This window comes from Schistocerca americana, chromosome X (assembly GCF_021461395.2).
Source record: "Schistocerca americana isolate TAMUIC-IGC-003095 chromosome X, iqSchAmer2.1, whole genome shotgun sequence".
Lineage (NCBI taxonomy): Eukaryota > Metazoa > Arthropoda > Insecta > Orthoptera > Acrididae > Schistocerca > Schistocerca americana.
Window position 1 is genome coordinate 902,981,146 of NC_060130.1, and position 16,887 is coordinate 902,998,032.

General features: G+C 36.2%; 1 protein-coding gene and 1 pseudogene across 2 annotated transcripts in view; both read right to left on the reverse strand.

The window, feature by feature from the left end:
- LOC124555782 overlaps positions 1-16,887 on the reverse strand; it is a 366,970-nt gene that overhangs the window by 43,874 nt on the left and 306,209 nt on the right. The window contains exon 6 of one of the 2 annotated variants that reach the window (XM_047129835.1): positions 2,474-2,662. The exons of the other annotated variant lie outside the window; for it this stretch is intronic. Within the exon in view, the coding sequence (XP_046985791.1) occupies positions 2,474-2,662 (189 nt within the window). The remainder of the gene's footprint in view (positions 1-2,473; positions 2,663-16,887) is intronic. 2 annotated transcript variants of the gene reach the window in all.
- Positions 13,415-13,532, reverse strand: LOC124557060 (annotated as a pseudogene).

Below are 16,887 nucleotides of genomic sequence, written 5' to 3' on the forward strand. Positions count from 1 at the left end.
AGTTTGTCTGTGTTTATGAAAATCTGATCTAGAGCTGTTTTTGAATTTTTTGTGATCCTGGTTGGTGTGTTTACAGTTGGGGATAGGTTGAATGAATTTGTAATATTCAACAATTCGTCTTTGTTTTTTCCAGGTGTGAGGAAGTCAATATTAAAGTCTCCACTTATTAATAGATTTTTGTTTAGTGAGTGAATTTTTGTGAGTAGTGCTTCGAGGGAGTGTTTGAAGGTTTGGATGTTCCCATCAGGGGCTCTATATACATTCAGTATCAATAGGTTATAGTCTGTTAAGATAATTAAGGAGAATTCAAAGTCTGTTTCTATTTGCATATTATTGTACTTTGTGAGGCTTTTGTATCTTAAATATTTTTTGACATAGACTGCTGTACCACCTCCCTTACTTTTGTTCCGACAAGACTAATAAAACCCCATGTCATTCCAAGCATGTGTGTCAATTTTCACCTCTCTATCTACATTATTCTGTGGTTTATTAAGTTTTCAAATTTATATTGACTTTTTGATCACCTTGTACTAACATCATCAGCAATCTCTCTGATGGCGATTCAGTGATTTTTCAAAACCATTTTCTTTAGTGCTTTGACACTCTTGTGAGTAATTGATGTCCTAGGGCATCCAGGATGATTGTCATCTTCAATGTCTTCTCAGCTATCTTTGAAGCATTTGTACTACTCATAAACTCTTGTCTTACTCACAATAGATTTGCCAAAAACCATAGGCAACATTTTGAATGTGGTGCTGTACTTTATTCTATATTTCAAGTAAAATCTAATCCAAATTCTTTGATCCCCTTTTTCTCACATAAAAATTTGCTGAGCATTCGAAAACACATATAATCCTTTTGACTGTAAAAAAAAAGAAAAAAGAAAAAAAAAAAAAAAAAAAAAACTAAATATTCAAAACAGATGAAAATGCAAACATACAATGAGAACGTGTGTACCCACAAGATAATAAAATTTTTCAAAAATCAGCTGTATAAAGCCTGTGAAATTAATGAATGTATGTATAGTGATAACTGGGAAAGTGGTCATTACCCCAATTTGTGAGAGCAAGGTGAATTTTTGAGCCTTTCAGCCAAACACAGTGTTTTCCATATGAAAAATGCACTAACGTTTTGGTTAGTACACTTTGTTCCATTTTTTCCAGTAAGTAGACTCAATCCCTGAAGTATAATTCTGTTAGGTCTGCAAAATATCCATTTATGGCTGCCTTTTCATTGCTCTCAAAACATTTTCTAGTTGCTAATATATATAGATGGGAAACAGTCCTATATTTGGGAAATAAGATGAATTTTCTACCAATCTGTGAAAATTTATAGGAAGATGCATTGTTCTAATACAAGATTACTATTGTTTTATTGTTTCAATGTATGCCTCTGCTCACATATTTATTTATTTATCAATTAGTTGGCCCAGGAGACTTATGTAGTATTCACCTGTTATCATTTAGCCCTTTGTTGTGTAATTAGCAAAGAAGAATCTTAGAAAACACTGTCCATAATGTTTCTCTTGCTGCCAAATGAAATAAAACTTCATCCCTTTTTTCCAGGGCTGCTGACATCCACCTACTGCTATGATCAATATTTCATGCAATAGTGTGAAGTAGTGGATCTCTGTCTAAACCTCTCTAAGAGACCTGCACACAAAAGTAGTTTGATTCTATTTAAAATAATCCAAACATTGCTGAGAAACTAGTGTTTGCCTTTGCTTTTGATCAGAATTCTACAAATGCAGCCCCCATTTGCACAAAACTTTCTCATAGTTCTTTTCAGTTAAAAGTGTATTAAGAATTTCTTGTGACATGGCTTTGATGTCAATTATTTCATACACTTTTATGTACCGATTTTCAGTTCTTTATTGTACACTTTCCTGACATTTTCCTTTGTGGTGGCAGTTTATCCATTGCACTTGATATTACTTTAATAAGCCGAATAAGAAAAATAAATACACAAATCTATTTGATACTTGACTTACATTATTATCCACTGTTTACCAACAAAAATAAACTTCATTAATATCAGTGACATCTTTGTACCAGCCCATGACTTTTTTGTTTATGCTCATATCAGGCAATGGAACACAAAATGGTTTCATTCATCATCATCTTTTATTAACCTGACACGTTCCACATCATTACGAAGTGTCGTATTCATGATCTATGGAACAAGTATTAATCTAATCTAATCTAATCTATTCATGGTGTTCAGATCCATAGCCTGAAACAATATTGTACACGTGTGGTTTCCAGCAAGGGAACAGTGGAGTGTTCAGGATAGATCCAGAATGCCATTCAGTCCATTCTACACTCATAGAAAATTTAAAATGGGTGCTGGTGAAATTAAAAGCAAGGATTGCAAGGCTGAGACTGCAAAGGGAATTCCACTGTTAAATGCAGAAGAGAGAGTGGATAAGTGGAAAAAGTACACACAGGGTTTTCAAAAGGAGGAAGGAACTTACTGTCTGCAGAATTTATCCAAAATATTGAATCCTCTGCTTGTCTGTACTCAACACGGCACGTATTTGGAGAGCGAAGAATACAAATAGAATAATCCAGATTGCTTTGGTAGTGTCCCTGCCCATGGTAATAATTAAAACTTTGGATGCTTCCAGATAGCTCTGTGTAATACTGCAAACAGCCTTGTGGAGCTAAAAAACAAAACAATCACTAAATTAAACATGAAACTATTGCTCACATTTAGGCAAGACAGTTGAGCACTAGTATGGAAATTTACTTCAAGTAATAAGCACAAGTTAAGTTTATCCTATTACAGATATGTGCGATTGTGAGTTCGCTACCGCATGACACAAGTATAGTCTAAGCAATGTAATTCACAGCTAATTTAATTTTTACTCCATCCTCGCCCCTCCATTCCCCAGAATCTGTCCAGATTTGAATTTTTTTAAATCTTTGGCCAAGATTCATGATACTTCTTTAAATACACAAGATATGGTTTTCTTGGTGGTGTTAAGAGTGTGACATTTTGAACATCAATACAAATGAACAAAGTCAGTAGATTCTATGTCATTAATCTGAAACACAGAGTACTGTGTGAGGATCACCTATGATGAAATGTAAAAATTTATATACATAACTAAAAGTGGATGGCATGTTTATATACTTTTCTGTGTGACAATTTACATGTAGAAAATATTTAAAGATGACGTATATTATATGTGACTGTATCTAAAAAATCATAGCTTATGTTGGTCTGCAAGATTTTACAGGATGAGCGAAAAATTCACTATGAGTGAAAAATATTTACTTTTAGATTTCAGCTCCATCTATTGGAGGCGATTTTGAACTACAATGTGGAAACAAACATAGCACTCATTGGGCCTGCGAAAGCCTTCAAAAAGTCCCTTAAAGCAGGGTAAACACACAAAATCATAACATAAACTCACAATGTTATATCTATGTAAGTAATTTAATGTTTATTGAGTTTCAGGTGTTAACTTCTTAAAATGTAATGCTAAATAACAATATACGTATCACACTGCTGATACTACTGTCCTTTTTTTTAAATATCTGGATGCATACCAAAGCCATCTGTTGGCTAGTAAGCCATCATAATGCAATGAGGAAGTTTCTGATTTTCTATCTACGTTTCTCAGCTATGTAGCGGATGAAATGGAGCTAGAAAAACTTATTTTGCATACTTGTAACTCTTTCTCAAATGGTGCTGACATTCTTCATGATATTCAGCCAGTTTGTAACAATTACTTCTTTCTGATTTCAGTGGTGATGAAAGCAGTACCAAATATGCTCCAGAGGATGACATAATATCCTGCATGCTTTCACAGATTCCAGTACTTGATGCATTGCTAGTAAGTAGGAAATTTATTTCTTATTATATGTATGGGAATTCTGAAGTTTGATTATAAATGCTTGAAATGAAATGTTTTTTTCAATTTCCATAGCAAGACTCACTGCAAGATGAAAATCATCTGAAGAGCATGAAGAGGGAGCTGAATGCGCTGTTACAGAACATTACACAGTCTGCAATGCAAAATTACCTGAAAATAGCAGTAATGAAGATTGTGTGCTTCAACCACCTCCAGAGAAGTTTACTGCTGACAGTGATCATGAAATAAAGTAGCTTTTAAAGTATATTTGTGGCTATCAGCAGACTTACACTGGGAAACAGTGTAATGATAAATTCTCTTAGAGTGAATTTAAGCACCTATTTGAAACTAATTCTCTTTGGTTATCACAGTAATAGCTACAATCCACTCTACCTTTTCATTCTTGGACAAATACCTTTACTTTGTTCAGTTGGTACCTTAACTGTTTCTTTAAAAAAGTAGATGATGAAGGACAGATAACATTCTAGCACAAGCTAAATGATAAATGGTATTCCACTTTGAACCTCAGCCCAAACAAGACATGCACAAAACAAATTGAATATAAGTAGTCCCTAAGCCCCTATGTTCATTGGTGTGATGTAGAGATGGGCACTCTACAGTGATGTGAGCCACCATCAGTGAAGCATTGCAGTCATATTTGGGAGAAGGAGGTTGGATAGTCGAACAGGAGAAAACCATAATTCAGATGGGGATGACCAATACAAAGCCAAGATAAGACAGAAGAGTCTTTACAGGACAAATGGAAAGAGGAATGCCACACTGTATTGATCTACATGATGGCATGCAGTTTGATGGAGGGACTAGTATCCCAACACTCCTTGCTCTGGCTGTGGTGGATTTCAAGTCTTATCTGTGCTCGCAAATCAGTGACTGATATCCACATTACCAATGGTGGCCATATGGTTGATTTCCTGGTTAAGCAACCAGTTACCTCATTCCCCAGGAATCCTATATGACTTGGGATCCAGAGGAATACCACCAAGGAGTATGGCTGCCATCATAAAGAGAGTCACGGATGGTGGACAGTTTGAGGAGGTGAGGACAGAATTGCTCAGTAGCCTCAGATTGCTCATTGTGTCACTGCATACCAAAGATTGATTGTGAGTTTTCATTTTGATGAAATAAAGGGCTCTAGCAATAGCTACCAGTTTCTCTGTGAAGACACTACAGTCGCCTTGTAAATAGTATTGTTCCTGACCTTCATAAAGTGTGAGAGCATATCCCATTTTTATGCTATTTTAGAACCATCTGTATAAATGATTTCAGTGCCTTGGTATTCCTAGAAGACTGAGAGGGAGGTACATCAGAAAACACTAGGGGTGACAGATTTTAAGTCCTTGGAATAGGTCTGATTAGTGTACTACAAAGAACATGTAGTTAGTGTCACCTCATGGGTACATAGAGGCAAAAGGTGGAGATTTCTATGAAGAATAGGACTGTAATGATGTCAAGATGTTGATTCATCAAGTAGAGATCTGGCTCTAGACGGACCATGGTATGGTAACAAAAATTCATGATCCATGTTTTAATGTGGTACTCCTAAAAGACATGGTAGAATGTCAAAGAAGACATTAATTGTGTGGCACCTTGAAGTTGATGCTTGGCTAAGGCCACAGACAGAGCTGTACCAAATGTGTAACTCATCAACATAAAGAGCAGGAGTGACTATCACACCCATGGAATCCACAGTCTGCTAGTGGCTATAAGCTCTGAGGGAGGCCATTCCCTGGGACTGTGAAGAATTTAGTGAATCACTGGCTCTAAACTAAAACAATTATGGTGACAGAAAGTTGGGGTTACAATTCAATAAAACAGTGGAGTGAGGTTGGTGTATGGCAGTACCAAGCAGTATTGTATGCTTTATGCGAGTAAAAATGGGCAGCTGTAATTTGTTGGTACTTGGTAAAAGCATACTAGATTGATGTTTCCAACTGCACCAGATGATCAGTTTTGCACTGCCCTTCCCAGAAGCCACAGATTATTTATTTACCATTGACCACCTGAGGTGGGATAGGCATTTTACATTGATAGCAGCTTACATTTCCCTTCAATAGTACCTTAAAACTAAATGAGCAGTACATATTTCAAGTAGAACCTACAAATGATAGGATAAACAATAAAATAATAAATAAATACAATTGATGAAATCACATAATGAAAACTTTAAAAATTAATGTCATTTGATTTTATATTCATAAGTTCAATTATACCTTAAAAAAGGATAAATAAGTAACCAATGTAATAGCTTGCATCTGAAGCTAGTTATGTGAGCTGACTGAGCATAAAATGGAAATTTATTAAATATCACCATGTGGCATGGACTCAACTAATGTCTGAAGTAGTGCTGGAAAGAATTCATACCATGAATCCTGCAGGGCTGTCCATAAATCTGTAAGAGTATGAGGGGGTGGAGATCTCTTCTGAACAGCATGTTGCAGGGCATCCCAGGTATGCTCGATAATGTTCATGACTGAGGAATGTGATGGCTAGCAGTAGTGTTTAAACTCAGAAGAGTATTCCTGGAGCTACTCTGTAGCAATTCTGGATGTGTGTGGTGTTGCATTGTCCTGCTGGAATTGTTCAAGCCTGTTGGACATGAGTGGACATGAATGGATGCAGGCAATCAGACGGGATGCTTACGTACATTTTGCCTTTACTGTTACAGAGTCTCCACCAGCTTGAACAGTACCCTGCTGACATGCAGGGTCCATGGATTCATCAGGTCGTCTCCATACTCTTATATGTCCATCCGTTTGATACAATTTGAAATGAGACACATCCGACCGTGCAATATGTTTCTAGACATCAGCAGTCCAATGTCAGTGTTGACAGGCCCTGCTGAGGCTTTGTGTTGTGCAGTTGTCAAGGGTATACGCGAGGGCTTTCAGCTCTGAAAGCCCATATTGATGGCATTTCATTGAATGGTATGCACGCTGACACTTGTTGCTGGCAGAGCACTGATATCTGCAGCAATTTGTGGAAGGGTTGCACTTCTGTCATGTTGAATGATTCTCTTCAGTCATTGTTGGTCCCATTCGTGTAGGATCTTTTTCCACTCACAGCAATGTCTGAGATTTGATGTTTTACCGGATTGCTGATATTCATGATACACTCATGAAATCGTTGTATGGGAAAATTCCCACTTCATCACTACCTCGGAGATGCTGTGTCCATCACTCATGCACCAACTATAACACCACATTCAAACTCACTTAAATCTTCGTAATCTGTCATTGTATCAGCAGTAACCAATCTAACAACTTCGTCAGACACTTGTTGTCTTATGTAGGCATTGCTGACCATAGCACCTTATTATGCCTGTTTTGATATCTCTGTATTTGAATACAGTTTCTTTGACATTTCTGAGTCTGTATGAATTTTCCTAGAATTTTTACTGCTTTCAGTTCTACCTCTTTTGACAATCCTAGTATAATATGGTTTTTTTTTTTTTTATTTTTTTTTCTCAGGGTTACAAAGCAGTGCATTTGATGAGAACCAGTTTAGTGCTGATTCCATGCCATCTTGAATTGTATTTTGCAGAACTAATGCGTTGTCATGCTGAGCTAGCAGAGTTGTGTCATTGGCTAATAACAGAGTTGGGGACACAGTGGGGTAAATCATCGACTGCTTGTGAAACCCGTTTCAACATCTTGCAGCTGTGAGTGGCTGTTTCTAGCAGAGACAAACTGTTTACTATTGTTCATGTATGATACAGTTACTGCTAATGCAGAGTCTTGTATACCATAGAATATACATTTAACAAATAAGATGTCATGAGAAATACAGTCAAATTGCCTTTCTTAAATCACACAAAAGAAGTGGAACTTTATTTTTATTCTGAAAGCTGTTATCACTTCATGCGTAATTGAGATAACAGCAATGGTAGTATTTCTTTCCTTGTGGAAGCCAAATTGACTACTAGAAAGTAGATTATGTGACTCAAAACAGTTGTTTAGTTGGTGATAAAAAGAAATTCAAATATTTTGGAGAAAATATGAACTAATGAAACTAGTTGGTAATTTTTGAGATCATGTTTGATCCTTTTTTGTAAGCTGGAATAACTGTCAATATTTTTAGTATTATAAGAAACAGGCCAAACTCTATAGATACCCACTAAAAAGCAAGGCCAATGGTTCACTAATCACACGTACTGTTTTCCTAGTTATATAATTCGACACCCAAGAGTAGTTCATGCTCTTCGAGTTTGAGAATTTGGCCGCTACATCTGTAATCTCAGAGGGTGTGATTGTCCTCCCCTTAAACCTATAGTTCCCATGTTGTTGTTGCTTAAGTAGATCAGTCACATTAGTACTTGCTGTTTTAATTTTGTTCCTAACATTGGTTACAGAATCAATAAACAAAAGATTAACTTTATCCATGACAAGAACTATGTTATGTTCATGATATGTACAATGCTTTTGTGCAACAACATTCCATGCAGCTTTGCATTTATGAGCACCTACAATTTACATTTTGTATGTTGTTCTTTTTGCCATTCTAAGCTTAGTTCTGTAGGTTCTCTTACATTTCAGATAAGCTTCGTACAATTCATCTTTCTGCTCAGTTCAATATTTGGAAGCTTTACACTTATGGTACGAAGGTAACACATTTTGCCTGATGATGTTAAGTTTATACATGTACCACTTAATTTTCCTCTTTATAGGTTTGCTTTTATGACTAATTTTTAAAAGAGGAGGACACATACATCACAAATCAAGATAAATTTTAATGAAGCTCTCAAAAGCAGTTTCAGTTTCATTTATACCTGTTTGATACTGGTATATACAGTCCCAATTAATATTTCTAAGTTTCTGAATGAATTGGTGTACTACCTCTTCCTTCTGCTGCCCAACTCATGTCATCTTTTCCATAGCATTGGCACCTGCATTAGAGGGGAGTCTTTCAGTTTTGTTTTGGCTAAGCCTATGGACTGCTGGATCATGGTCTGCAAATTCTCCACCAACATACTGATAGTGTTCAAATCGCTTCAAAGTTAACAATAATGTTATATATACATGCTCCACCATATGTGGAATTTCTGTTGCTACATTCTGAAGAGATTGAAAAATGACGTAGTGACTCGCTCACTCTTGTTTCCCATTTCTATGTTGAAGACCCCACAGACACCAATTTTTCTTTTAGATTTTAACAACTTTTTCATTATTAATTCAAAATTTTGAAAGAAAATACCCACTTGGTGATCTGTAGAGACTTATAATGGTTAGGTTATAATCCACAAGATTTACACAGCTGAATTCCTCATCTGTTTCAGAACAGTATGAGCTAATATCAATTTTTGTAAATATTGTACCCTCTTTAACAAATATGCCTGCCCCACCATTTTTTTCACTTCTAACTCATTAAATCTGCAGCAACATATCCCTGACGAATAAAGGGATCTACCTCATTACTCCTAAGCCTATGCTCTGATACACATATAAAATCTACTTTTTCATTACTGCAGAAATGCTCCAATTCCACAATTTATTCCTAATGCTACATAAATTCACTTGCACCACAGTTAGTGTTTTATTAATATGAGGATATTTTTCAGTCATATTTACAGTATTCAATGTCTCATTCTGTCCTGTGTGCTGGTGAAGTTCCAAAACTCCTTCAGAAGCACAAGTTTCCTGCACCTCATGGGTCATTCTCTGGACTGCGGCAAGTAATTTGCTGCTGCTGTTTTTCCATCTTTGTTTTCAGTGATGATGCTGTTGCTGTTACAGATATTTTGGTTGCTTGATCAGCCACTACTACTGTGCTCCCCTGTGAATTTCTGGTGTTTCTTTGAGATGTTTCTGGAGGCTGAGCAATGTTCACAAATGGTAGTCCATCATACATTGTATCAGGCACACTATCTGATCTTGTTCTTCTGATTCTTTTCTGTGTACTGGTGTCATTTGTGATATTTCCTTCCTTTATCAGCATCTTACAGTTAGCTTGGAGTGATGTAACTTCACTGGCAGCAGAAATTACATTTGATTATCCAGGAAACATACACTTTCTGTCCATGAGAGGTATGACTGTAGCATCACTGTGCACATTTGCAGTCTTATTTACCATTTATAAAACCTTCATTATTATAACATTTTTCCCTAGTCAATTTAGGTGAAAACCATGTGTAGTGTGGAATATTTTCCCCAAATTGCTATCGTCAACAATTATTGCATTTTCAAAATGACTGTAGATATTCCACATCTCTGTATTAGCACTTTTAGTTTCTTCATTGACACATGATCACTCTGCCAAGTTCTCTTGATGTGGCACTAAAAAAATGGTAACTTTTTTCCTCTCAGCTCAGATACTCTTCTGTGAGATTAAGAGATCTTTTTTCTCATTCATTGTAAAATCATTCGATCCCACCATTACTTAATAAAGAAATCTTTTCTGGACTTACTGATGTGACTGAACTAAATTTCATAACTAGCTTTATTGTACAAGTTAATTTATGACTGCTTTTACTCCTAAATTCAGTGGCTATACTTTGCCCTTGGCTGTCTGGGTTGAGTTCAATTTTACTTGTACTTGCTGTTTCGAGATTACCTATTTTTGGCTACCCTTTGCAGTACACAAGGTCTTGGTTTTCCACTGTGTTTTCTTTACTTTTCATTAAGGGAATCTGATAGTGCCTCAGGAGAACAACTTATCGCTGACAAATTATTGAGTCCACTCTCACATTTGTTTTCTTAAATAGTGGCATAATATTCCTTGTTCCTTCTCATTTACAAAGACATTTTGTTTTCATGTGGTTCACTTGACTTGGTCACAACACTATCACACTCCATTTTTTGGAATAACCTGAAAGTAATTTTCATGCACTACACTTAACTTCCAAGAGACCTCAGGGACCCAGTACTATTTACAGGTTGGCATCATCTCCAGCAATTTGTGTAGGATATTTGTAAGGTTGATTTGTTTATATCTATCAGCTGAAACTTGAATTTTTTGCCTGGTTTAGATACTGGAATGATGACACTGCTGTATCACTGTAAGGTGAAATCACCTCTAATCCAGCAGAATTAGCAATTAGCAGTTAGTGTTTACAATTGTACTTTGCAAAACAAAACAACACTAAACTAAAATAAACAAATATGTAGTGCATCTTTAAATTTATATGGAGGCAAACAACCTAAGTAAAATGAATTTAAAACTGCAACAAATTAAAATAAATCACTATCTCTGATGCTATACAGAAGAATGCAGGAGTAACTAAAGCATCAAATTTTGATATCTTCCCATATATTACATCAGAAAAAAGCACATGAAAGCAGTACATAATAATTAAAATAGGATACTGTGTCTATCTGTAACAAAATTACAATCAAAACTACATATTCAATCAAAAGTGATAGTTGTTGCGTTAACACTTATGGTCGCACATGAGCATATCAACACAACAAAGGACTACAATATTCATTTCTGAATATCGTCTATGAAGCAGCTTTTCAGCACAAACACAAAGGTAATCCTAAGCCACTACAACACACAGTATTTGTGATCTACATGCATTCTTACTGAAAATTTTAAATATAACATGTTTCCATGCTTTGAGTATTTGATAGGATACTATTATCAGTAATATAATCACTGCAAATCTATTGGACATATAACTCGCTAGTTGAGACCACTGAGGAGGATTCAGGGAACCCAAAGTCTCGTGTAGTGCAGGTCAGAAATACCATCATGAAGGATTTGAATCTTGGAAATAAAATGCCTGCACTAGTTGCACTTTTATTTTAAATTTTGATTACCATGAATGGTTTCAGCCACCAAGGCCATTACCTAGTGGTCATGTGTCTATTGTCATGAGAGCATGTCAATGGACATGTAACCATTGTGAGTGGTAAAAGAAAGTGTCACTGGTCCTGGCATTTTACTCCCAAGTAATACTACAATTGCAGTACTTGCACCACCATGTTCCATATACTGGCCAAGAAATTTGCACTTGATCTTGTGATTTTTTTGATAAGTGGTGCACCACAGGGAATTTGGTCTACCTCAGGTTTATCACCATTTGCAACCTCTTTCAGTTATCATCTCCACTCTGTGTGTTACCTACATCATAGCCATGCTAAAATTTGAGTAAGCTGCACTGATGCCTGTGTTCTGTCAACTGCTCTCAGTAACATTGTGTGACTGGAACTGTACAGTCTCACTAGGTTTACTTTGCATCTTCTACCTCTCCACTCACAGAAAATTTTTGACCCTGTTCCATGGATTTTCTATGACTCTTTTCCTGCATTTTTTGAATCATAAAATATTCTCCTCACAGATGCCTCCCATGTTAAACAACTGAGTAAATGTTGTCTCATCAAAATTTTCAGTATCTTCTTCTTATCCTGGAAAATTTCACCCTTCTTCAGTTTGCAAATATTTAATATTAGAGGCAAGAGAGATACTTTACTTGTTTCTTGTCCAGATAAATCATTACTGTTATTGTAGTTGGATTAGGTTAGGAAAGATCCTCACAATTTATGTCATAAACACTAACATCTCATTACATGGATTTTCATCTTCTAATTCTGGCATTGGAAGAAAGTTTATTTCTGAAAGTTCACTACCTGTCATTGCTGGCACTTGAAATAACAGACTGCTCCACAATAATTTAAGAATTTGATTGCATCTCTTCTGATTGATCCTGTGATTCTGGCAGTTCTCTCTCTCTCTCTCTCTCTCCCTCTCTCTCTTTCTCCCCTTCGGTTTCCTAACATTCAACATTAGAAGCAGGAAGCAGGGCTTCATCCACTTCTCACATGGATAAAACAGTACCACTTTCTAGCTTATTTTGGGAAATATCTTCAGCTTTAGTCACAAATTTATTTCCCACCTAGTGCCATTAAATTTCCATCTAATTCCTCTGATTCACGTCCTACATGTACATTCCATTCCTTTTTACATTCTTCATGACTTAATTTGGTGACTCCTGTTTTATTTATTACTGAGTTTCATTACTTGTGGATTACTTCATCTTCATATTATTTTATTTTCCGGTAACTGATCGTTAATTATCACCTCTCAGTTTAAAAAGATCTTGGATTTAAATCAGCTATATCTTGTGGTTTAGAAGGGCTGTAAACTCTCTGGTTTTCTTAGTTTTGTAGTCAAAATAGCGTTTCTTAAACAGAGTTGAAACTTTAGATTGATTTTCATGTTGGATGGAGAATTCTTTTCTTATTTGCCAATTTTGTTCATTTCTTAGTAGGCCTAATGATTTAATAGCTGAAGTACAGTAGAAGTTGTTTATACTATGTTGATTTGCTGTATTTTGCCTTGTTTTTTGGACAATGATTTTATGAAACATAACTAAACTAAACTACACTAAACTCCATCCGAACAGACCATGAAGGCCCAATGGCACCAACCAGCCACCGTGTCATCCTCAGCCCACAGGCATCACTGGATGCGGATATGGAGGGGCACGTGGTCAGCACACCACTCTCCCGGCTGTATGTCAGTTTTTGTGACTGGAGCTGCTACTTCTCAAAGAAGTAGTTCCTCAGTTTGCCTCACAAGAGCTGAGTGAACCCCACTTGCCAACAGCACTTGGCAGACCGGATGGTCACCCATCCAAGTGCTAGCCCAGCCTGACAGTGCTTAACTTCAGTGATCTGACAGGAACTGGTGTTAGCACTGCAGCAAGGCCATTGGCAATTTCATGGATCATAGTAAATTTTATTTTTAAGTGTCTCATTAGTCTTTTTTAAACTGTTGTTTTTCAAAAATTATTTATGTTTGGGAACAAGCTAGCAGGTCACATGCACTGTGGAACCAAGTAATAGCTTTACCCAGATGATAGAGGACACAAGGAATTTGTGTAAAGAATTTGACAAAGAGTATCAGGTTGTTGTAGCAGGTGGAGTGGGGAACAGCATTGAGGGTGACCTGGATGAAATAGGAGTAGCAATGAGTAGCAATGACACACACAAATGTGTGTTTTATGGAGGGCCTACTGAACCATGACCAGTCTGTGTCGACTTCAATGGAGATTTAGAAAATAATTCTGATAAGAAAGGTGATATGGAAACCTTGGATCCTACAATATAATATCAATAATTAACTTTTCAACATGGGTGGATAAAGCCAGTAGGGACCTAACTGATACCGTTTCCTTTACCTAAGCTTAAAGCAAGAAAATAGCAGTTTACCCAGTGACTAATGCTCTCTCTGACCTTAATGCACAGTTAGATATGATAAATAAGATAGTGTCCTACAGTATGGACAGTTCTCAGTGGAAATCAGTTAGAATAATTAATGACTCCAGGACAAATGTTTTTAAGAATACTGTACAAGAGATGACCTGGGGTGAAATTTATTATGAACCAAATGCAGACATAAAATTTAATCTCTTCCATATTAAATTGATATCATTATTTGAAAATAGCTTTTGGCATAAGATAATCAGAAAGGACATTAAACAGCCATGTAAGAAATCAAGATCACTAGAGGGATTAAAGTATCTTGTGAAAGGGAAAGGGAAATGTATCTGTTGGACAGAACAAGCAGAAATCTTACAGTAGTTACACAGTATAAAAACCACTCAAAATTACTAAGAAAAGTTGTTAAAGAAAGTGAAGGAACATGTACCTAATGTCAGAAATGAGAAATTCTGATAACAGACTTAAGAGTGTATGGAATGTAGTGAAATGAGATGCAGGACAACCAATAACAGAACAAATATAGTAAAAAGTATATGGACAAACAGATCAAGAGAAAAATCACAACAGTATGTTGAATGAGCAACTCTCATAAAATTCAGTGATATGAATGTATCACCAACATCTCCTCCTGAAATTAAGAAAATTGTACTAGTATATTCTTTCAAAAATAAAAGCTCATTTGGTTTTGATGGTGCTTTGAATAGAGCACTAAAGATTTGTTTCCATGTAATAAGTGGAATATGTAATGAATCACTAACACAAGGCTTTTTCCAGAGAGACTGAAATAGGCCACTATCAAATACCACATTAAGAAAACTGATAGAAGATATACCAATAACTACCAACCTGTTTCACTGCTGATATCATTTTCCAACATTATTGTGGAGGTGAAGTATTCTAAAGTACCTCACCTGAGCAACAGTAACATCCTCAGCAAATCACAGTTTGGATTTCAGAGGAGTTGCTCTACTGAGAGTGCCATTTACATGTTATTCACCAAATTCGGAAAGTGTTAAATAATAAAATAGTGCAGGTCAGCATTTTCTGCTGCCCATCTAAGGCATTTGACTGTGGGAATCACAGAATTTTCCTAGATCCATTGAAGTTTTATTGGACTGATTTTATAGCCAACCAATTGATAATGTCTTAGTAACTCAACCAATGTAGTCCAAGGACATTATTCTGACTGGGGAGAAATCACTATGGGTTTCCTCAAGGTCCACTATTGGTCCTCATATATGTAAATTATCTTGTGTGTAATATACAACAAACAGAATGAGTTGTTTTTGCAGGTGATAATAGTATTGTGATCAGTCAAAGCATACACACAGAAACAGGAGAAATGATAAAAAGTGTTCTTAAAAGTGTCATTGACTGCTTTTTTGGGAATGGTCTCACCTTCAATTTTAAAAAGACACAACAAATGCAGTTCTGCACATTGGAGGTTACTACAACAATAATAAGTGTAATATATGGCGAGACAATAATAGACAGAGTGGAAACTTCAATATTATTAGGTGTCCATGTTAATGAGAATATAAACTGGAAAAAGCACATTTGGAACTCCTAAAACAACTTAGTAGTTCAGCCAGTTTGCAGTCAGAATCATTGCAAATCTTGGGTAGAGACAAATCAGTAAGTTGATGTATTTTGCATATTTTAATTCAATAATGTGATAGGCAATAATATTCTTGGGTAGCTCATCTTCAAAAAAATAAGTCTTCATTTCTCAAAAACGTGTTGTAAGACTAATGTGTGGTGCTCACTCACTATCATCATGCAGAAATCTGTTCCAGGAGTTGGGCAATCTGACAACTGATTCACAGTATATTTATCCCCTCATGAAGTTTTTCCTAATAATACACTGCAGTGCAAAAGGAACAATGATGTCCATAATTACAGTACCGGAAGGAAAAATGACAAACATTGCTCTGCACTTAAGGTTGTCTTTATCACAAAAAGGGGAGCACAATGCTGCATTTAAAATTTTTGTATAAAATGTCTAACAGATACATAAAAAGAAACTAAAAAAGTTTGTAATTCACAACTCCTTCCATTCTTTAGAAGAATTTCTGATATTTTAATGAGTTAAAGGTAGTGGCTAGGAATTCGTAACTAACATCTGTATATTTTTTAAAAAAATTGTTCAGCATGGAGCCATATTTACAAATTAACTCATCATGAATGTAAAATGAGATGTTCCATAGCATTACAATTTATTATTGAAATGATTCCCGGAACATGAAACTAACTAATTATAAGGTATTTGAAAACATGGTGTGAACTGGGCCTCTGCACCCAGAGACAACAGTAGCCATGTATGTGTGAGCTGGGCACATCCTTCTAAATTTGAAGAAGGACTGTGTCTGATAGCTTGCTATATTTTTAAATGTCATCATCTGCTATTCAATGTCTCCTCTATGTAGTCCACCTGCTTAGCCGAGTGGCTATATGCTTGCCTCCCATGCAGTGGGTCTGGGTTCGATGCCTGGACAGGTTGGAAATTTTTCTGCTCATGGACTGGGTGTTGTGTTGTCCTCATCAACATTTCGTCCTCATCACCAGGATGCGAGTCACCCAGTGTGGCGTCGACTGAAATAAGACTCGCACTCAGTGGCTGAACTTCCCTGGATGGGACCTCCCGGCCGGTAGTACCATATGATTATTTCATTTCCTCTATGTAATAAGTGACAATCTATCCTAATTCATATTGTCATTATTCCATCCCAGATTTTCCATTGCTTGACATATGTAATTTAGGGTTGATGTAAAATGTCCATTTTTGACCAGTAGTTACTGAGAGAGATAGATGAGTACTCTGTAGACACAAACCAGTTAGCCATTGCT